The sequence below is a fragment of the Mchenga conophoros genome, linkage group LG11, assembly GCF_057382185.1.
Source record: "Mchenga conophoros isolate Kocher_MC1m ecotype Shallow Benthic linkage group LG11, M_conophoros_male_GT1.1, whole genome shotgun sequence".
NCBI lineage: Eukaryota > Metazoa > Chordata > Actinopteri > Cichliformes > Cichlidae > Mchenga > Mchenga conophoros.
Window position 1 is genome coordinate 28,583,201 of NC_140536.1, and position 22,277 is coordinate 28,605,477.

The 22,277-nt window shown below is 40.4% G+C and overlaps 2 protein-coding genes across 2 annotated transcripts; one reads left to right on the plus strand and one right to left on the minus strand.

The window, feature by feature from the left end:
* Positions 1–170: 170 nt before the first annotated feature.
* On the minus strand, positions 171–7,878 carry LOC146564434 (potassium-transporting ATPase alpha chain 1). Its single transcript, XM_085292233.1, has 23 exons — positions 7,773–7,878; positions 7,485–7,544; positions 7,141–7,344; positions 6,835–6,948; positions 6,560–6,694; positions 6,131–6,248; positions 5,702–5,970; positions 5,432–5,510; positions 4,850–4,969; positions 4,651–4,760; positions 4,264–4,398; positions 3,951–4,143; positions 3,576–3,751; positions 3,334–3,470; positions 3,025–3,175; positions 2,586–2,754; positions 2,223–2,377; positions 1,866–1,989; positions 1,486–1,631; positions 1,234–1,367; positions 714–815; positions 390–481; positions 171–299 (listed from the first exon to the last, which is right to left on the minus strand). The coding sequence occupies exons 1-23, from the start codon at positions 7,863–7,865 to the stop codon at positions 271–273; spliced, it is 3,045 nt and encodes a 1,014-aa protein (XP_085148359.1). The 5' UTR covers positions 7,866–7,878; the 3' UTR covers positions 171–270.
* A 3,703-nt stretch (positions 7,879–11,581) lies between these two features.
* On the plus strand, positions 11,582–17,961 carry tbrg4 (transforming growth factor beta regulator 4). The gene is made up of 11 exons (XM_085292234.1): positions 11,582–11,711; positions 12,178–12,687; positions 12,802–13,122; positions 13,794–13,968; positions 14,130–14,287; positions 14,377–14,487; positions 14,581–14,725; positions 16,127–16,369; positions 16,456–16,567; positions 16,711–16,825; positions 17,416–17,961. Exons 2-11 carry the CDS (start codon positions 12,265–12,267, stop codon positions 17,515–17,517), a joined length of 1,905 nt encoding a protein of 634 aa, XP_085148360.1. The 5' UTR covers positions 11,582–11,711; positions 12,178–12,264; the 3' UTR covers positions 17,518–17,961.
* The last annotated feature ends 4,316 nt before the right edge of the window (positions 17,962–22,277 follow it).

A 22,277-nucleotide genomic window follows, 5' to 3' on the forward strand; every position in this document is an offset into this window, starting at 1 on the left:
AATATAAATACAATGCAATCAGTCAAAGATTTGCAAAAACACACATCTGTGAAGTTTTGAAATAGCGATTAACCCTTTTTTATTTTGTCAAAAGCATTTAGGAAGTTTTGAAAATTCATAAATTTCTGAAATTAAATTAAATACATAAATCTCAGTGAAATGTAGATAATTGTTGAATTGGGTGACATTCTCCTGGTTTGTCATGTTCTGTGAATAAAGGATGCTTTCATGCATGTCACTGGACAAAAGGCTGAAATTTCTTCTATGATCTCAGTAGTATAATTCCTGATCCCACCAACCTGTGAAATAGCAAGAGATAGATTCATCGTCATGGAATGAGAATGGTTAATTTAATGATGATTGAAGAAGAAGAAGATTTTTAAACTTACTTCCTGGGTGTCTTCTCACTCCCAACTTCCTGATCTCATCATAGACAAAGATTAAAATACCAAATGGAACTGGAACAAACCACCACTGAACCCTGAAGAGAAAATAACCCAATGTGTTAACATTTAAAGAACCTTTTGGTTTTTAACAAGCAAAAATGATTGTGTAAGTTAGTAAGTATAATATTAAACATTTTCTACCTATTGTCTCAATATTATGTTTTAATAAAAAATGTGTTCTGTAGATTACTGACAATTTGTTTTCCAATCCAGTCTGAACTATGATTTTAAGATGGTGACCATGTAAATGAGGACCTGTGTTTTTACCTGATGGGCATAAAATTGAAGATGTTGGGCATTCCAGGGCAGTAGCAAAGCAGATTACCCAGGCAGAGCTGGAAGACTATGGCGGACACCAGGACTCGGTTCCTGCACACGAAAACATAAAATCTCCCAGTTGGATCTTGTTACAGTCACTTATTAGACCAAACACATGGGAAATTTCCCAGATAAATGTATCAAACTTGTGTTTTGTGTTTAGGAATTGCAAAATTAGTGTTTAACAAAGACTCTGTAGTCAGCTGTAGCTCTTAAGAAAAGTGGCTATACAAGCATCTAATGTTGCCACTTTCCTGACTCTAGTTTCATGTGTTGCACTTTAAGCTCTTTTTGCTTAATTTCAAGACAATCAGCAGGGTTAGCCATCTTGGATAACAGTTAAACACTCAGACAGGAATTATGCTGGTTTTCTACTTTATCCTGGTTTCACAGTTATTGACAAACTAGAAATGTTTCCGCTTCACATTTAGCTAGTAGCAAGTCATGGTATAGACGGGTCTTTGCTGACCTGAAGAAGCCTTGCTGGAATGCAGAGAGACGTCGTGTTTTCCTGATGAGCACATCTGAGATCTGGCAAATCTCTATACTGACGAAAAACACGGTGTAGCACGTATATTCTTGATACAGCCTCTGACTGTAGGTCTGCACACAGAGAAGAGGAAATGAGAGAGTAAGTCCTTCCATAAAGAAATTACAAATATCCCTATTACCAAAAACACTTATAGTAACACTGAAAGTAAAACAGAAGGTCTAAGCTAACCCATTCTTGTCCATAGCTGTCTTGTAAGTCTTGAAGTTTGACGTCTTCCCACTGACCCCGCAGGCCAACGCATAAGAGTGGAAACCAACCCTCCTGAGCCATGGCGGTGAAATAATCAGTAAAACCTGCGTAAGACTGAATGGCTCCTAAAACATACATAGAATAAAAAGGGTCAGAAGTTTCTAAACAGTATGTAGATGCAGAGAGACAAAAATAGATATTCTAAGTATTAGCAGTACCATCTCATCTGCTGCACTTTACAGGATGGACTGAGATAGTTTTGTGTTTGTCATTCAGTTAAGGGTAACTGGGATAAGCAATTCCAATAGTAAAACTGTACTGCATGTATATTTTAATGACACAAACACTTATAGCCACACCTATCTGGAAGTACGAATACACAGCCAGGGCTTCGTTCACTAGGCGATCACGCCGGGGGTTCCTAGGTTTAAGGTGCATGATGTCACTCTCTGCTTTCTCGTATGCCAGAGAAACCGAGGGGAACTACACCAGAGAGAAATAAACATACGAGATATCAGTCCAAAGCACATATGAGAGTGAAGAATATATTAATATCACTAAATCACCCACTGTTAAGGGCTAAACTGTGTGTGAGTGGTGCAAGCAAATATAGGATAACAGCAATCATCGCTAGTTAAACCAAATTATCAGCGTAATGACTGTAATTAAGCAATTTTCTTCCTTAAGGAACTGGTACTAATGACATAGTTACTCACAATGTCAGTGGCCAGTTCAATGAACAGGATGGTGATGCAGCCGAGAGGAAGAGGCACGCTGACGGTGATGTAGACCAGATATGGAGTCAGCTCAGGAATGTTCTTTGTTAGCGTGTAGGCAATAGACTTCTTCAGGTTGTCAAAGATAAGACGGCCTACAGACACACATACACAGGTGTGACAACAAAAGGACTCAATGTGCTTTAGCTTTAACTGTTCATTGCTTAGTACAAGCAACTGCAGGATGTTTATAATTACCACAGGTTTTACCTCAAAATCAATAGTACTTTAAGTAGGAAAATATAAATTCACTCTACATACGACCACTTTTAATACACAGCAGAGTTTCTTCTCAAGTCTCACCCTGCTCCACTCCGGTGACAATAGAAGCAAAGTTGTCGTCCAGTAAGATCATGTCTGCTGCGTTCTTCGCAGCATCTGAGCCAGCGATCCCCATGGCGACGCCAATATCGGCCTTCTTAAGAGCGGGAGAGTCGTTCACGCCATCACCTGTCACAGCCACAATGGAGCCCTGGGGTGGTGAAAGATGAAAACAGTCATTAACCTGAACACACTGGGTAAAATGATATGAGCAAACCAATCTCTTCCCCTGCTGCTTCTTCATTCACTGTCCTCACAGGGGGGCCATAGTAAGGTCTAATATCTAATATCTTACTGTAAGGGGACCGTAAGATATTAGCATATGCTTTTATGAAACATGTGCACAACAAGTTTAAAAGTCAGGCCGCGAGTTATGAGGTGGAGGCAGGGTAGTGAGAGATCACAGTGTATTTGTATTTACCAAACGCTGACAGCTCTCCACAATAATCAGTTTCTGCTGAGGGGATGTTCTTGCAAACACCATCTCAGGATGGTTGCGCAGCGCCTCGTCCAATTCGTCGCTGCTCATGTCTTTCAGCTGGCCACCGCTGATCACACAAGCACGAGCTTCACTGTGCAGACACATACATATACATCGTTTATTTATTTGTCACAACATATGCTGAATGATTGTGAGAAATAAACATTAGACTCAAATGTACAGACAGTCAAATGTATAAGCCACTGAAATGGGAATTGTTTAAACTGTGGTCTGAAGCGATGCAGTCACCTCTTGTTGACTTGTTCCACAGGTATGCGCTTCCTCTGGGCAATATCCTCAACTGTTTCACTGCCTTCTGAGATGATGCCAACATTAGCTGCTATTGCCTTTGCAGTAATTGGATGGTCTCCAGTTACCATGATAACCTAAAGTTATGAGAAAAAAAATTGCATTACGTGAGTAAAAACTATTTTTTAGAACTCAAACCATCTAAAAAAACAAGCCGTTTAAGTGTGGCCATAGTAACGCACCCTGATACCAGCAGTACGGCATTTCATCACTGCATCGGGTACAGTGGCTCTTGGTGGGTCAATCATTGAGATGAGGCCAGCAAAGCACAATCCAGATGTGGGGAAATTCATGTCATCCGTTTCAAATTGATAGCCACGAGGAAACTCTTTCTCATTTAGATAAAGGTGACAGAAACCTGGGAGCGCAGGGAAGGATGGTTAAAAACACAAAACCCAAAGCGCCACCAAAATTAATTATGTACTATCAATTATTACGGGCCATAAAACAAAGCTGATTACAGTGAAAATGTTTTGAAAGATTTGCTCAAACCTCCAACAGTGTGTGGCGGGAAAAACAAACAACTCTAGCAACATTTTAATGAGAAGCACTCTAACCCAGTACTCTTTCTCCCAGCCCTCCCAGGTCCATGTAAGCCGTCTGAAAGGATTCGCTCCACTGCTCGTCCAGCGGCAGCTCCTGGCCTTTTACCAAAATGGTGGAGCAGCGTTCCAAAATACGTTCTGGTGCTCCCTTCATCACCAGCAGATAACGCAGGTCCAGCGGATCCTCTAGTTCATGGATAGACAGCTAAGGATCAGACAAGACAATTAAGTAATGTAAAGCTCCAGGTGACCACAAAATGATCTTTTTTTTTATCATTAAGAATGCAGGGATTCATCAAGCATGACAAAATATCTCTGTTGCTACCTGAAACTTGTTGGTAGAGTTGAAAGGCACTTCCACAATTTTCTTAAAGCGGTTTCGGTAGTCCATGGTGTTTCCTACAGTGAGCTCAGTGAACTTGAGCAGAGCGGTCTCAGATGCATCTCCAACCACAATCCGCTATGAGAGGCGGTAAAAGCAATGTGATGAGAACAAATCTTTTCATGAAAGAGTTAGATAATGGGCCACCGAGCTACTATAACTTTATATAATGTTTATAATAAAGCAAGACTAAATGCAACATTTTGCAGGGCCAGAGTTGCACTATATGCAAGCTGACTCCAAATCAAGTCAAACCAAGTTTAATTAAATAGCACAGAGTTCACGTAATTACGTACATATGAGACAGTAACACCAGAGATCATCCTGTACCTTAGGAATGGGTATTCCTTCCTGGTCCGGTTTGAATATAGCTCTGTTGCAGAGGGCTGCAACTCTCGCCAGGGAACGCCATGTCTCTGATGACTGATCGAAACTTTGACCTATGCATATTTGATTATTGTTATAGAACTGTTTACAGCAATACAACTGGGTGATTTCAAAAGGCACTGCTTTAAATGTGCTTATTTACCAGACTGATCTTCTGTGGTATCAGCAGCGTGAACGTGGTTGTCAAACCAAAGGTGAGCTACAGTCATCCTGTTCTGGGTCAGTGTGCCCGTCTTATCCGAACAGATCACTGAAGTGGAGCCTAAGCACACAAGGGTCAAAGGTTACACACGCGTCTTCTAAACGTACGAGAGACTGGATTTTATGAGGACATTTTTACGATGTTATGAATTGCATACGTGATAAACTTTTTGATGAATGGCAATGACAGTTTTTATTCATAAGACATTTCATTACATAAGCTTCATATGAAAGAGAAAACATAAAAAATGTAGGTTTATTATAACTTGAGACAATAAAACAGCCAAAAAAAACCAAAACAATTTAACACACAGACAGATATAAACTGTCAAGCCTGTGGAAAACCACTCAGCACATTATTATTAACTAATATCTAAATATTGCCAAACTTGCAATGATTTTATCACCACAATTGAACTCAGTGAGACTTTAAATAATCGAATTATAAATAAAATGATCCCTTTCATCATGAAGTGATTTTATAATAAGCTGTCTCCGCTGAGTAACAGTCTGATATGCTGACCTAATGTCTCCACGGCCTCCAGGTTCTTCACAACACAGTTCTTCCTGGCAAGTCGCTTAGCAGTGAGAGACAGACAAACCTGTCCAAAAGAAACAGTTTGTTATGGGCTGGTGTGTTACTACAAAGAAGAACCACAGAGAAAACGAGTAACTGTGTACTAATACACAACACGTGATTCTTCAAAATGAGCACTTGTAAAGCTGGGTTCTCTTATTATAAGACAGACAGGTATTTGACACACACAGATGTTATAGTAGATGTGAAACTTACGGTTACTGTAGCAAGTAGCCCTTCTGGCACATAAGCCACCACAATAGCCATGAAGAAGATCATGGCTTCCAGGAAGGCATATCCAATAAACATGGCAACCACAAAGAAGGTAAACCCAAAAAAGATCGCAAGACCAGCAATGATGTCCACAAAATGCTCAATCTCGATAGCGATAGGCGTCTTCTCGTTTCCTACACCACTTGCTAAGCTGGCAATCCGACCGATGATAGTACGATCGCCTGTGTTAATGATCACGCCAGTGGCCACACCTGGAGGGGAGAGGAGATACTGTATGTTTGTTTACCGTGTTTAGTTACTGCTTCTGCTTCACAACAAACTGAAAAATATTAGCAGAAGCCATCATAGACCTATTTTAGGCAAAGATAATGTGTTAAAGAGTACAAAAGCCAACCCTGTTATCTAATGTACCTTCCAGACAGGTTGTGGAGAAGAAAGCAATGTTCCTGGTCTCCAGGGGATTCTCGTGAGTACATTCGGGGCTCCTGGTTTGTGGTTCAGACTCCCCAGTCAAGGACGAGTTGTCAACCTGGCACACAAAGTATATTTACAAAAGATTTCCTACATATCTGCATGTTGAAATCGAGATAAGAAACAGAGGTGTGCGATAATGGACCAAGCTCTTTCATGTTTTTAATTCCATTAGCCAAGTAAATGTGAACCTTTTAGTGTCCCTCCATTATTCAAATCATCAACTCGTGTTATTTAAAGAAATTTTACTTTTTAAACTTTGACCATAGGCCTGCATTATAACATAGCATTATAACATTTCTAATAAAGTATCCAATGCTATAGGACAGTATCCTGTCCACAGTGCACTGCAGTATGTGTGTATTTTACCTTGCAGCCCTGACTAGTGATGATGCGAATATCAGCAGGGACTCTGTCTCCTCCTTTGATCTCCACCAGATCCCCCACCACTAGTTCGTTAGCATTGATCTGGTTCTTCTGACCATCACGGATTACTAGGGCTTGCTAATGTTGGAGAGTGGGTTGCCAGATTAGACAAGATGAAAGAGGATTAAAACATGAAGGCCAGAGAGATATAACAGACGTCATTAATAATATAGGCCAACATTTGGTAACATTTTGACACCTGCATTTGTGCAACTTACTTGTGGAACTAGGTTTTTGAAGCTGGCAATGATGTTAGTACTCTTGAATTCTTGGTAGTAACCAAAACAACCGGTTACCACGACAACAGCAATAAGGACAATGGCCAAGTACAGCTGGAGTGAGAGAGAGAGAGACAGAGGATGTTAAAATAGGACGTCGTTGCCCTCCTTCCCACAGTCTCTCTTCATTTGCCTCCCAGTTCTCTCCGATACTTCCTGCTCAAATCAATTTACATGAGCCATAATGCATTCGGTTCAGTTGTACACTAAAGGAGAAGCAAGAGAAAGGGAAGAGTGCTGACTCACATCATCAAAGCTTGTGAGGTTCCCTCTTCCAAGTTCAATTCCAAAGGCGATGAAGCAGATAACAGCGGCAACCCACATGAGACACTGAAGGCCTCCAGCCAGCTGCCTGGCAAACTTCACATACTCAGGAGTTCCTTTAGGAGGCTTCAGCTCATTAAGACCATCTCTCTCCAAGACCTCTCGGGCGAATGAGGAGGTCAAGCCCTGTGGATGGAGTACAGAGCAAGACACATGAAAAAAAGTGAACTTTAAAAAAGGACAGAGGCACTGCCTTTGTCTTGTTTAATGTTGCATAATAAAGAATAAATAAACAAGACTGAAATAAAAGATGAGAAATGTCTTACTTTATCGACACTGGTGGTGTACCTCATTTCAAGCTCTTCAATTGTTATTTCATGGTCATCCTGCAGAAGGAGACAGACAAAATTACAGATTCAGAAATCTTCCAAAGGGGAGTGAGCTAAGGTTATGTACTCATATCTAAATTGATGCATTTGGTCAGATCTCAACAGCAGCTGGAATAAGTCATAAAAGTAACGTGGAAAGTGATAGAGCCTTTATTCAACTAATGCCCAATCCTTTCTACATGATTAAAGGTGATAAAAGAACAGAGCTTTCTTAAAATCACTCACTATATCCATTTCTTTTTTCATGCCCTCCAGCTTTTCCTTCTTCTTCATCTTTTTCTTCTTCTTCTTGTCCATGTCGCCATTCATTTCGAACATGTCGTATGAGTCCTGAATGCAGGTAGATATGGAAACAATACTTAAGTCCATATATTTTTGATGGTGAAGAGACCAAAACAAAAATAATTTCATACATTTGGTATACACAGCACCCTTCAATGTGACCTTTGTATTGCTAACATTAAATGCTTCTTAAATGAGTTTTTTGTTAAATTATTTTTTTACCACTTCATTACAAAACCCACAGATGAACTGTACAGTTAGATAAATAATACTTATGTATTTATGTATATATCTGAAATTATGTATTGCTATTTCAACTGAGGCATTTCTGTATACTGCACAGTTATTTATAGACATCTATAAACATATAAGCTTTTTTGAACCCATTCCCAAATATACCAGAAACTACAAAACAGGTCCATTTTATTTTTATATTAGATCGACCTGCTGCTCTTTTTCACGCTTAATTCATAATATTCTGTGTCACCTACTTTCATGGTTGCAGGTGTGACACGGGAAGGTTCTCCCAAATCAATGGAGGTCCACACCACTCTGTCCTTCTTTGCCCCCGAAATTTTGTCACTTAAGGTACAGTCCCGAACACGCGCCCTGTTTCTCACTCTCTCTCTCACACACACGCGATCTTACACACACACACACAATGGTCTGAGACACAACAAATTTTCTGGGAAAGGTTTTTATACCTCAAAAAGTCCTTTTAATTTGCACATGCGCACTCCCACTGCTGGAAACAGACTCGTGTTTATCAAGCAGCCTGCGTAAAATGTCACCTCTAGTCAGGTTACACGGAACACACACACACACACACACACACACACACACACAAGCTTATGATACGAGTGAAACTGTATTGTGTATCTCTTATCTAACCTTAGCATGTTTTTCCTGATAAACTGAATGAAATTAAAAGCAAGGAACAGTGAAGGTTAATAGAGACCAATGTCATTCCAACCACATAATCTTAACATTGCAGTGCACCCACTACCTCTCATTATTGAACAACAATCTACTTTACATTGATAGATTCTGATAAATTCAGACATCTAATTGACTGAATTATTGAAAATAATTCACTGATTATTACTAATTATATAAGTATATAATAAAATGTAGTTCTGATGGAAAAGATGTGAAAAAACAGACATAACTAAAATTCACACCCTAACAGCTGTGCCACAGGACCAGACAGCCAATGACGGCCTGCAGCTCCACAAAGCAAAATACAAACAAAAACATCAGAGGGGAAATTGCCTGCAGCTTGTGTTAATCAGCTGTCACACCTGCTGCCAATCTCAGCTTATCCGCGGTGCTGGAGCAGGTTACCTCGACCACAGAGGAAGGTTAATGGTGTCAGCGTGTTCACTGATGTCGCTTGCCTCCCGCTGCAAGCTGAGTGTCGCAGAGACTGGCACTGTGACAGCTCATACTCGTTCGGTCTAAGCCCATATCCTCCTCCGTTTACAGCATTAACCCCAAACTACAAATTAATTTTACCAGTTCCTTCTACCTTATTCTGAATCTCCACCTTTACTGGCTATTTGATTTTTAAACATTAGCAATTGCAAATCAATCGATTTAATCCAAATCAAAAAACTGTAATGATGAATAGGCTATTTGGTTAATAAGTACAAAAAAAGATTTAGCTTGTATAGAGACCGTCGTGTTGAGGGACAAAACGTTTAGTAGTTTTGACTCAGTTTGGACTTTGCTTATCAGATATTAGATTGGAAAGACGCAAAGAAGAAAAAATATGTAATTTTTAGAAATACATTTAAAAATAATAAATGGACAGTTCAGAGTTGATTTATGTATCAACATATACTTTAACTATAATAGCCTGTGGTTATGTACCAAACGGAGTTAAGGTCATACTGTCCCTTACCTGTTCCTACGTAGAACTCTTTGCATGCTGTGTAAATAAAAAGATAAATAGCAGGTACGATAAGCTGTGAGAGTCAATATTATACCACACTGTATAATAGTCTGTACAGTGGTTAGATAATCAAAGTACTTTTATCAGCTCTAAGAACGCAGTGCTGGAGGGTGGATAGGTGAGGGGAAACTCTCTGCTCAGATTGTCGTCTGCAGGGCCCAAACATGACAGAGCCTCTGCCGTGTTTTTACAGATGTCTGCAGACACTCATTGTTGTAACCACTCTCCCTTCCTCATTTATACATACTGACAATGGCTTGAACGCAAAATTTCAAATTTTTAAATATTGCTCCATCAGACCTCTCGCCACTGATTTTTGTTCAGTTTATGTAATTTGACATATATCAGCCTTTTCTCCCCGTTTCTCTTCCTTAAGCATGTCTTCATTACAGCCAACCTTGCACAGAGACCATTTCTGATGAGGCTCAAGCAAACAGTAGATGGGTAGAATAAAGGTCCAGATGCATATCTCATGTTCTGTATCAGGACTTTGCTTAATTGTTTCCAATTTCATGAAAACATGACTTTCAGATACTATTCATCTGTTGTAAATAGTGTTTTGGGCTGCTACTTATTCTTTTGTCCTCCATCCAGGGCTGAACTCTTAGTCGAGGTGGCTCACCATGATTACTCAGTATATATTTGTTATTGAAACTGACACAAGTTTTAGTCAGTTGGTACTATAAGCAGTGGCCATTCACTGGTCAAGTAGCCATTCATTTTGCCTGAACCCTTGAACTTCTCCCTTCCTTATTATGTCCCTCCATCTATTTTCTTACCGAGTTAATTTAACCCCTCCTTTGTCTCTTCCTCACTCTGTTGTTGGGGCTGCTGTCCCGCCTCCTGCACTTCTCCATGACTAATGCTAACAACAGCTGCCTCCTGTGACTGTGAGAAAGTCACCATAAAAGGTTTGTATTTTGTTTGATTTTGCTGGTACTGTGTGTGTGTGTGTGTGTGTGTGTGTGTGTGTGTGTGTGTGTGTGTGTGTGTGTTTGTTTGTTTGTTTGTTTGTTTGTTTGTTTGTTTTTCTCTCTCAGCTTTTCAGCTCTACCTTTTCACCACTTTCATTAGACTTTCCATTGGCCCATTAAATCCAGGTATGCCACATTCAGACAGTCCAGCCCTGCCTCCACCGCTCTGGTTTCCCCAAGTTTTTGTTTTTGCTGTAGCTCTTTGGAAATCACTTTGCCTGTCAAAATGGTAACCTACAATAATATGGAAAATAAAATGGGAACTAGTGATGGGTTTTTGTGCCTAAAGATAGAATTTAAAATTAGTTCTTTGCTAAGTTGTCTGTTATGTGTAGACACAGCACTGGTTCGCCCCTTTTTTAATGATTCTTTGGTCAATGTTAAGTGGCTGATCAAAAACAAAAAAAGAAGAAGAAGAAGAAAAAGAGAAAGCCCAATTCCTGTGAAAATGGCCAGGTACAAGGACAGTGCTGACGAATGAAAAAGCAGCCAATGTCGAAAGATTGACTGACCCTCAGAAAATCTGTAGAACTATTGCTCAAGAAGAAAAAAAAATGTAAGCAAAATATAACAAAGTAATGCAATGGGTGGTTCAAGAGTTTTGCACAGTGCTTTCTCCTGTCAAGTGTGATGAGAGCGTTCACACCAACTGTGACGGTAAACTAAGTAGCTTGCAAATAAGACAGATTTGCCCTGAATGTGAGCTTCATTTCATTCATGAACTGGCGAACGTTTGGATTTGGTTTATATAGAAATGCATTACATTATAAAATAGATTCAAACACACACTATTGAACGCGACCTGGACTCTCGATTCTTGTCGGGCGACTCCAGCCAATGACAGCGACATCCGCTGATCACGTGACAGCGTCCGACGACGTCAATTTTCTGCGACCACCTCTCCTAGACACTTTCCATGTGAACAACTTTCGCCAAAATGATCGTAAATTAAAGGTAAGCCTTTGGTTATTTGGGTAGCCGGTGAAACCGTGCAGTGAGTCTGCTCTCCGACGCACAGACACGAGTATTATGAGGGGAGGTAGATGGCAGACCGGCGTTTCACTGCGCCTCTTCCTCTCTACAAGGTCAGGATTCAACGTTACATGACAAGACCAGCGTGTTCTCTCTTGCTGCCGGGTTCAGTGTAAAGAAGATGGGTTTTAATCAGCGTTACAGTGGCATGTACTGCAGAGCTAGGCTTAGATGCATTATTGACGAAGAAAAACTGCGTACCACTGGTTACACAACCACTTTTATCACCATTAGCGACGCTGTTCAGGAAATCTGTATCACAAGTAGAAGATGAAACATGGCTAAAGCATTTGGCGGACTTGAAAATGTGTTAACTTGTAGTGAGATTTAAAAGGCGACCCTTTTCTTATAGCCACACTTAATGTTGAATTCTTTACTGCCCCCTCAGGTTTAAAGTGGGATGGTGACACCAGCTGCTGAGCCGTGAGAAAGCCCTTCTTTCCTGTCTTTAGCCACTCTCTGTCTCTCAGACTCCATGGCTGGCCGCCTCCTGGGCAGATGTGCCCGTCTGCTCTGCAGGTCCTCCTCTCAGGCCTCAGCTGCTGCTGCTGCTCGCCTACCTCTATCTGCTGCTGGGCCTGCAGAGTATCAAAGAGCCAAGGGCTGGCCATGGCTCACAGAGAGGTCAATGTGTGAAAGAACAGCAGTTACCAAAGAAGACCACTATTCAGTGAGCCCTACTCGCACACAGCTGGACGAATCGGTGGACAAGGCAACAGTGCCAGAGGACATCCTGTCTGCTTGGGAAAAGTATGGAGGTAATGGTAATCAAGCTGCCACCGCCCTCATGAAGTGGGCCCAGCTGGTACTAAAAACCAAGGGAAAGTTTAAGGAACAACAACCAGAACTGATGATGGATTCAAGGCTCCTGGATATGATGAATACTTTATCTCGGCAGGTACATGAGTGAAGTGCACTAGCTCTGCCCTCATCTATTAAAGTTATCAACATTCAAAAGAACTTTAAGCTTGTCTGTTGAGATAAATATCTCATTTATCTTTGTGTATTCAAGGTGGCCTCTGTGTGGAACAGCAGTCTAGTGTCTGTCTTGCGAACTCTCTGGATTATGGGTGTTTCCCCCGGTGATCCGGTGCTCAGTTCTGTCCAGACAGAAGTCCTGTGGAGAATTCGAAGGCTGACGTACAGACAGCTGGGCTACTTGGTAGACTGGGGAGCAGGCAGGAAAGCTCAGCAGGATGTGGAACTAGTGAACGCTACGCTTAAACAACTTGAACTGCGCTGGACTGAGATTGATGATACGAAAACTGTCAGTGCGCTGATATCCAAAGGAGAACGCATGTCGCCAAGCTTGATGGACAGACTGGAGGACAAGGTATCAGACTTCAAACAACGGTCACCTTTAAAACACGGTTAAAGTTCCAGTTTTGAAGTTTAAAGTTTTAATGTCAGTGTTTTAGGCAGATTTCTGTGTTTAAAAGTTTGGCCCTTCTCACTGGGTTAAAGTCATTTACATGCAATCCCTTGAGATTGCTAAATGGAGAAAGCACGTGTGAAATTTTATATATATATTATAGAAAAAGTTGAAATATTAATGTGTTGATTAGAAATGATAAAAATGATTGTGTCTGTAGTGGCAGCACAGTGAAAGTAACTTAGAGTTAGACACTGTGTCCATATACATAAAACTCTGTACAGAGATTTTACCTAGTATTTAAGGCAGCGATACAGTCATCTTCTTCTTTTGGAGTATAAATATAACCTAAGCTTACTGTCATTTTCCTCTATGCATTTATTCTAATATCATTTTACTGTTTTCATCTACCGTAACTCACTATTATCATTTTTATATTATTACTCCATTCCCTAATTATTATTATTATTATTGTTTTTATTCTTCTTTAATTACTTGTGTTGTTTCTTTGTTAATTTTAATTGCTTATGCAGCTGGGCAAGATCAGTTGTGTTTAATGTGCTATATGAATACACTGATTTGACTTGACATATATTGAAATCATATGAAGGATCCTCTTTCTCCACTTTTAGGCTTTGGAGCTTGCAGAGGGCTTTTCAGGAGAAGATATTCGCAAAGTCTGTGTATCTTTGGCAGCTCAGAGTCGCAGAAGCGTCCCACTTCTCAGGGCTCTGTCCTACCACCTTCTCCAGAAACCCTCGGCAGAGTTCACCACACCTTTGATAATGGACATGGCCTTTGCATACGGTAATAACACCATAAATAATAGGCTATGTATGTGTTATCATCACAAGTCTTTATATTAGGTTTGATAAACCTGATGAATGAGGTTTTGTTGTGTTTTGTATATGACTGTCTGCTCACACGCTCTGCGCTGCTAACAACAGAACCTTTATCATTGCTTTTAGGGAAGCTGAGTTTCCACCATTCTCAGGTATTTCAGCGAATGGCCTCGGAGTTATTACCCAGAGTCCCTGAGCTCAGTTCTGCTGACATCACACGCTGTGCTAAGTCACTTGGTTTTCTCAAATGGCTCCATATGCCTCTATTTGAAGCCTTTGCTGAGGTGAGTAATCAGCCCCTGATAAAAGTCATTTTCAAAACATTGTGCATCTGTGATTTCAAATTCTCTCTCTATACATTTTGTTTTATCAGCACTACACAGCAAACAGCAACAAGTATACTACTTCTCAGCTGTGTAATCTGCTCATGACTTTTGCCAGACTGGGCTTTCAGCCCAGCAAAGGAGAAGAGTTCTTTAACAAGGTGCTAATGTCATTAAAGGCTTTTTGTTGATTGTGCACATTTCGTTCTTCTTCCTAACTGAAACGATTGCTCTCTGTGCTGTTTTGATTAAAGGTGCACTCTGTGTTGGAGAAGGCTGTCTCAGGCCTGGAACCCTTTCTGAAAACGGATGTGGTTTGGTCTCTGTGTGTGCTACAGCAGGCCAAACCCCACTATCTCATTCCCCTCATACAGCAAAATCATGTTTCCAAACTTTCAGGTAAGAATCGGTACTGTGTGTGCGTTTATCCTCAATTCTCAGTTCTGCAGATATGCGCTTTATGTGACACAGCAGGCTCACACAAGTAAATCAGGTTTCCTCTAAATTGTCAGACGTTCAGGGTGAAATACACGGCCTGCTCCTTTAAAGTAGGAGAGGCTGGTGAATGTGCTTCAGGTAACTGATAAGGAAGCCCCTAGCACATTACCAAAATTCCTGGTATGCGTTGAGGCAGAAACAACAGATGATAACAGCAGGACATCCAATCAGACCCAGAAAACCAGCACAAAGATTGTTTTGCCAAATAAAATAAAAGACTTGGAAAAACATCCCTCCCATAATTCAGAGCTGAATCCCCACACGGCACCTATGTGATACCACAGGCTGAAAGTTTTACAAGCTGAAACATGGAGGAAATGTTCACCACAGTTGTCATGGAGACCGATACATAAAGCAGCTCAAAGATTGTAAACTAAATAGTCATACCAGAATAAAGAGCTGACAGGAACATGTTGGCATGGGATACTTTTTTAGTGCAGTTGATTCATTTTATTCTGACTTTATGTGCATTACAATAATCTAATGCTTGTTTTACCTTTAGTGCAAACTTCTTAAAGTATATTTAAAAGAAAATGGAATTTAGATACAAAATATGATACTGTTCCCTTTAAAATAAATACTGAGCTGCCTTGGTGGTGGTCTGCGTTCTCTGAGTGTCTCTTGCATTTTATGTTGTATTTGTTCAGTTTTTGAGAGATTTTGAGTTTGTTCGGTTGCTACCTTTGCAAGGTCTCCCGTGTAAAACCAGATTTGATCTCAGTGGCACTTCCTTGTTAAATAAAGGGAATAGATAAATGAAAATAAATTGGCCCCGTAGTTTTCTTAATCACAGGTTTTAGCCCTAACTGTGGTTGGTGTGCACAAACAAAGACAATTGTATAGACCTCTTACCACTCACAGTAGCTGGTGAAGTAGAGCTGAGTGACTGAATCAATGTAACTGCAATGCAGGGATGCTAACCACGAAACTGTCTGGGCTATATAGGCAAGACAGGAAGGAAACTTTTAAGGAAAAAAAGAAAAAAAATATATATATAAAAGACCTCAGATTTCTCTGATTCCCATCTTTTTTTCTCTTTTTTTAACGTTGTGTTGTAGTGTCTTTCTGGGCATTTATGGTTAACTACCTAAATACCATTCCTGCTCAGCAGATGGCAGTACTACACCACTATACTTCTGACTGGACAAGATTGATCATCAGTCCCATTTTCCTGTAGAGACAAAAAATTGCTTTGTTTCCTCAAACCTTCTTGTAAGGGTTTTGGAAGCCCTGTTGCCAGTGAGTTGTCGTCACTCCTTCTCTTTCCTTTGTGTTGTTTTTTTTTTTTTTCCCTCACTATAGAAGGAAGTCCAGCTCGAGCAGAGAACTACAAACTGAAGCTCTTGCATATCGCTGCTACTCTCAGCTTGGAGCATCCTGGTTCTTTGGATACTCTGTCCTCTCAGAGTGTCCCTTTTTTCCCGGCCAGCAGCTCCCCCCTGTCCCCTCTGCAGAGAACCCTGAGAGAAACATTACTGAAGTTTGTGGGCGGGAGGTCAGAAGCCCTTCGCATTGGTGTTGACACAGTGTATGGATGGACTATTGGTAAGGAGATATAATAAGCCTGGAGATATAATATGAGATTACATGCTTCATCACTACTAGAGCGGTTTTGTTTTTTATGTTCTCAGATGGTGAGCTCGTCGTGGATGCTGACAACAAACCAGTTGACATGGTAACAATAAAAGCCCCTCATCTACCAAGCGGAGGAGGAGATCAGGCTTTACCCACAGGAGCACGACGGTGAGTCATAGGGAAGAGTCATGTGGGTTTGGGTACTTAAAGATTTATTTTGAGCTTTTTAATGTTGCAGCATCTTTTGCTCCAGGAATCTAAATATATTTGTCCTCCTGTTTCCCCACATATGTTTTTTTTTTTTTTTTTAGGGTAGCTTTCCTATCTTGGGAATTTCCCAACTTTGGCTCAAAGAGTAAAGACCTTCTGGGACGTTTTGTCATGATGAAGCGACATCTTCAGTTGGCTGGCTTCATCACAGTAGAGGTGAGTAGAAGCCAGCGTTGTAGCAGTGCCTGAGATGGTGGTGTTTCCCCCCCCCCCCCACAGTGACTGAATAATTTTCTCTATATAGGCTGAACAGCTCTGTTTGTTCTTTAGATTAGTTTTTTTTATTGCCCAAACTCAAACACACACTAAAGCCAACTGAAATAGAGATCTTCTGTTTTTGTTCTCTGCTCGTGAGCAATATTTCAAAGAAAAGAAGCAGAGAACCAGCACCGCCGCTGCTGCTGTTTCTGTCAGGCTGATTGTGTGCAAACAATGGAGCTAATACTTGTAGAGCTGAGAGTCAGGTGGGCCCCGCTGCAGTCTGTGGTATAAATAGAGCTCCAGCCGCAGCTCTGCCTCATCTAGGCCAATCCAAGCTCTGTCTCTTCTCTCATCTAGGACAATCTCCTTAGCCAACTGTATACTCACTTGCTTGTCGGGTTGCAGTGTTTCAGACTGTATTAACTGACCAACTATATGAATCTAAGAGTGAAAACCAACATTTTATTTTAAATATACATCTTTAATGGTGACAGATGGTCATCAGCTCTGTAAACACATGCTTTGTCTGTTTTCTTTTCTTTCAGGTGCCGTATTACGAGTGGCTGGAGCTCAAGACAGAGTGGCAGAAATTAGCCTACCTCAAAGATAAAATGGGGAAGGCTGTGGCCGAGGACATGGCCAAGTGAACTGGGCAACATTTGCAGGCTCAGCTAAATCGGAGCTTTCCCAATCAAATGTGGGACCACCGGGAATACACACACCCACGTTCACACACTCAGAACAGAGCAGCATTGCAGAGAAGCTCTCATATACTGGCATGAAAAAAAGAAAAGGAAAAAAAAAAGCATATAATTTCCATCTGGTTCCCTTGGAAACGTGTGGGGCTTTCCCTGTTTCCATGGTGACAGTGATAGAGTTTTGGAGCCAGAGAGAGGCTGAAATGAACACAAGGCTTCTGCAGAAATTTTATGATCGAGGACTAAGTCATCAGTGGTGACAAGGCAAAACCGAAGCAGCACGGCTGTGTTTCAATTTGTTCCTAATGTGCTCAGCGTCAGGGTGTGAATATACTGAAATAACTTATCTCTGAATGTGTGTCATCTTGTGATGGAATAAATTGTTTTATTTAATTTTCTTTTACCTCCCTTTGTGTTTTAATGCTGTTGCATTCGTTTGCTTTGAGTGGCACTCAGATACAAGATGCTCAATTCTGTGTTTCGCAACTGGTTTGCACATCGTGTGTGTGTGAGTGAGTGTGTGTGTGTGTGTGTGTGTGTGTGTGTGTGTGTGTGTGTGTCTTCTCACTGCTATGTCAGATAAAATGACGAGTCATTTGATGCCCAGATTTTCTGTATTGAGCGGCAACATGAATTTTGTGAATGCGTTATCTCTTAAATAACTCCACCGCATTTGAAGTAATTTTTCCAAACTTCATATGCATGTGCATTAATGTGCATGTTTACTGAAGCCCAGCAGTACTGCCACGATGAAACATGCTAGGGTAAACTTCACTGATAAAACACGTTGCTCACTTGAAACTGCTTACACATCATCATGGACAGCTGCAGCAGCTCTCAGTTGTGGCGTATAAAGGAAGACTGACAACTGCAAACCAGGGCAGAGGAGAGAACTTAACGATGGTTAAAGCACTGCGTGGATAAAACCAGAGCCAAGAATGAGGCAGCAAGAAAGAAAATATTACTTAACTCGAATGCACTTTCCAAAGAAATCGATTTGAGATTGCTGCTTCTTCTCTCCTTTGTTTCCTGCTGTTTAAAAGTTGCAGCTTAGTGGCGTTAAGCTAAATTTCATGATAAAAGTAAGATAGGGTTAAAGTTAAATCATGACCTGAACAGTATTTCTGGTAAAAAACAAAAACATGAAATGTGTAACTTTTTGTGTTGCGTGTCTCACATGAACAAGCTATGGTGGCACTGTGACAATACACAAAATTAAATGTGTGTTTATGGTCCACGCTTTTGACTCCCACTTTCTGCATGTTATTAATCACAAATATTGGCAGATTTGACAAAATTAGCTGATAACACCTTCCTGTGACTGCTTAGTGGGATTGCTGATGTTAAAGTAAGTGAAATCAAATAAGGAAAAGTGTGGCATCTTGATATTAAAGAACACTTTCTCTGATGGTCAATCAGTGACTTGGGCAGGACTGCAGGCATTTTCAAGCTCTGTACCTGAATCAAGGAGTAATAACAGAACAGAAGAAGTGTAATGGGAACACTGGTGATGGCTATGCTGACAGCATGTTCTCTGGAAATCTGCTACATTTCTATTTTGCTCAGCTCCACTCTTTAACCTCCATCAAGACCAGGAAGTTAACAGAGCTTCACACAAGCACTGACGTAAAATGAGATTAGATCTGTTGGCCTCACGTCACTGATGAGGGAAAGCTGAGTTTCCACCATCCCTCAAAGCACGTCATAATATATGATGCAATGTCCAAATGCAGATTAAGAGAAGTCATTAATTTAGTATTATATAGTATGATATCAGGCACAGCACAGAGACAAGAAAAACCGTTACATGCTTGGTGAAAAATTCATCCAAAATATTCTGTCTGTTGTCAGCTTCTCCCGCTCCAGCTGTTAGTGTATTGAACCACAAAGCAAGCCATATTATTTGTTATATATGTTTTTTGCTTTTGTTTTTTAAATCCCCTTTGCTCCTAGCACATGGCTTCAGGTGCAGATTTAATGGGCACAGCAGCACTTTCACATGAAACTCACAATCTGAGAGGACAATCTGGGAGCTGAAAACCCAGAAATACATTTTTCTTTCAGTTTTTTAAGCTTTGAAGGTTGAGGTAAACTGTTTTGCACAGAGTCTATCAGACTTTATCGGACCAGTGAAGCATTAATTACTTGTGCTGAGCTGGCACTCCATCATGGGAAGTTTTGGGTTGCCATGGAAACTACCACTGCTGTTTATTTTGCTCACTGCTGCCACCCCCTCTCGTGCTTTCTATTTCTGGCTAGATTTCCTTCGCTAGTTGTCTATAAAAGAGGAGGGAAAAAACCCAGTGATTGATAGGCAGTTGATTATTTAAAGAGTCATAATCTGAGACAAATGATTGACAAAAATCACTGAGAGGCTTTCATCTTTTGTCTCACATTTTTATTTATTTATTTATTTATTCACAACAATAAAGAGAAAACTGCTGAGGACTTCTGAGGTAAGCCGAGCTGTTGGAACCCACACATGCACTCAAGGCCACAGGGTGGTTTTCTTTTTGGGGAAAAAAGAAGATATTTTAAGCAATGTTGTTAACGCCTTTCTGACAGCTTCAGTGTTTTCAGTAGTTTGCTGTTTTCTGCTGTTATAATGGTTATGCTAGAGTTCTTTCTGTGGCACTTACATCAATGAGACACCAAATTTTTACTCTTGCAATTTTATGAGAAAAGGTAAAAGAACATTTTTGAAAATCAGGAAGCAGCTCCACTGAAGAGGAAAACGCATTCAGATTGAGTATGACACAAGAAGACATTAGTTTGACATAAATGAGGAAAAACAAGAGTTTTTTTGACACGGTCAGCAGGAATAAATTATTGTTTATCACTGCTTGGGCTCTGACTAATCCCCAACACAGTTACCCTTGACTTCTTATCTCTCAGTAAATGTAATGAGTTTGCACCATTTTTTAATTGAAAACATGACAGTGGCCATAAATTGCTCCATGTTGAACAATGGAACAAGGGTTCCTGCTCTAGGTGTGCAGAAAATGAACTGGCTACACTGTACAGCCAACAAAGTCGAAACTCTGGAGGACATAATGGAGCATTTTAATTCATCCACCTGCTGTTCTGACCTTGACGCCATTGTTTCTTGAATTATTAATTTAATACAGACCCATTATTAAATCCTCTGGCTGAAATGTGACCAAAAGGGCATTTGCATTTCTGGAGGCAAGTTATTCAAAATAGCTTTCTCAACATGTTTTCCTAAAGGAAAATGCAAATGCCCTTTTGGTCACATTTCAGCCAGAGTGATTGAAAATGACACTGAGAATGCTGTTTGGCTGTTTAAAAAAAATATTGACATAAAACATCTTTTATGGTACTGATTGGTCCTAATATCGTCTTTGCGCATACCGTTGGATCATATTCATGTTGAATGAAATGAGGAAAGTGCAGATGCATATGTGAGAGGTTCTAGCCATAAACTTATCTTCTTTTTGGTCCTGCTGTTTGTAAGGAGCAGCCAATCAAGTAACAAAGTTGGCCTAAAGGCAGGGTAAAGGGAGATAACATGACCATGGAGCTGGGGATGGGTATAATCCCTACCATTTAGGTGAGAAAAACTTCTGGGCAGACTGGAAAACTGACAGATATTATCTTTCACAGTCCTGAAATCTAAGCAGACTACTACAACATTTTGGAGTTTTCCAGGTTTTAATGCTTTCATTGGTAAAAATCTTATCTGAGAATAATTTTGATCACAGCTTTGCATGACACGCTCAAGCTCTATTATCTCGAAGAAAGACATTAAAGGTCACGTATCCTGCCAAGAGGAGCTCATTCGTGGTTTCATTTTCAGGAGTAACTATTTTAATACTTTAATACCCCAAGAGTGTAACACAGCATTAGCTTATGCTAAAGTGCTGCTGTATATTAATGTAATGTTAATAAGCAGGGGTGGCTGTGGCTCAGGTGGTAGATCAGCTACTGATTGGAAGGTTGGTGGTTCGATCCTTTGCTTCCCCAGTCTGCATGTCAAGTATCCTTGAGCGAGATACTAACCCCAAGTTGCTCTCTGATGTGTTCATCAGAGTGTGATTGTAGATTAGTTTGCACTTGTGTTTAGAACTGGGTGTGAATGAGGCATGTTGTATACAGTGCTTTGAGTACTCTGGGAGAGTAGAAAAGCGCTATATAAGAATCAGTCCATTTACCATTTAAGCAGTCTTGGCTCTAAACACATTTCTCATGAAGAATAAACCTAGTATCGAGAGCTCTTAGGTCATTATGGAGTCTGAAGCAAACAAACAGAAGCTTTTTTAACTGCACACACATGAAATCACCTCCATGATTATTCACATCTGATCTAATTATAGCAGCTTCAGTCCCAATGAAAATCTTTATTCTTCTTCTGTGGTTTTGATTGATGAGTTTCTTTGTTCTACTGTTACTTTGTTTCTTGTTGCAATTTGAGGCTGTTATTATCAATTATAGCTTCACTGAAACAGTATTGCCACTCTGTTTCTGGCCTGCTGTTATTTTATTTTTCCCCTTTAGATGAGAAATATTTGGCATATCACTTAAATATACAAAAGAATTAGCCCATCAACCATATCAACAACAGACTTTGGTCTATCAGGTATCTTAGAACTAGATTACTTGAGCATTATAAAGTACAAAAGCTCAAAAGAGTGTGATACTTGATCATCACAGTATAACACAAAGTCACCTCAACTTAAGCAATATCAGTC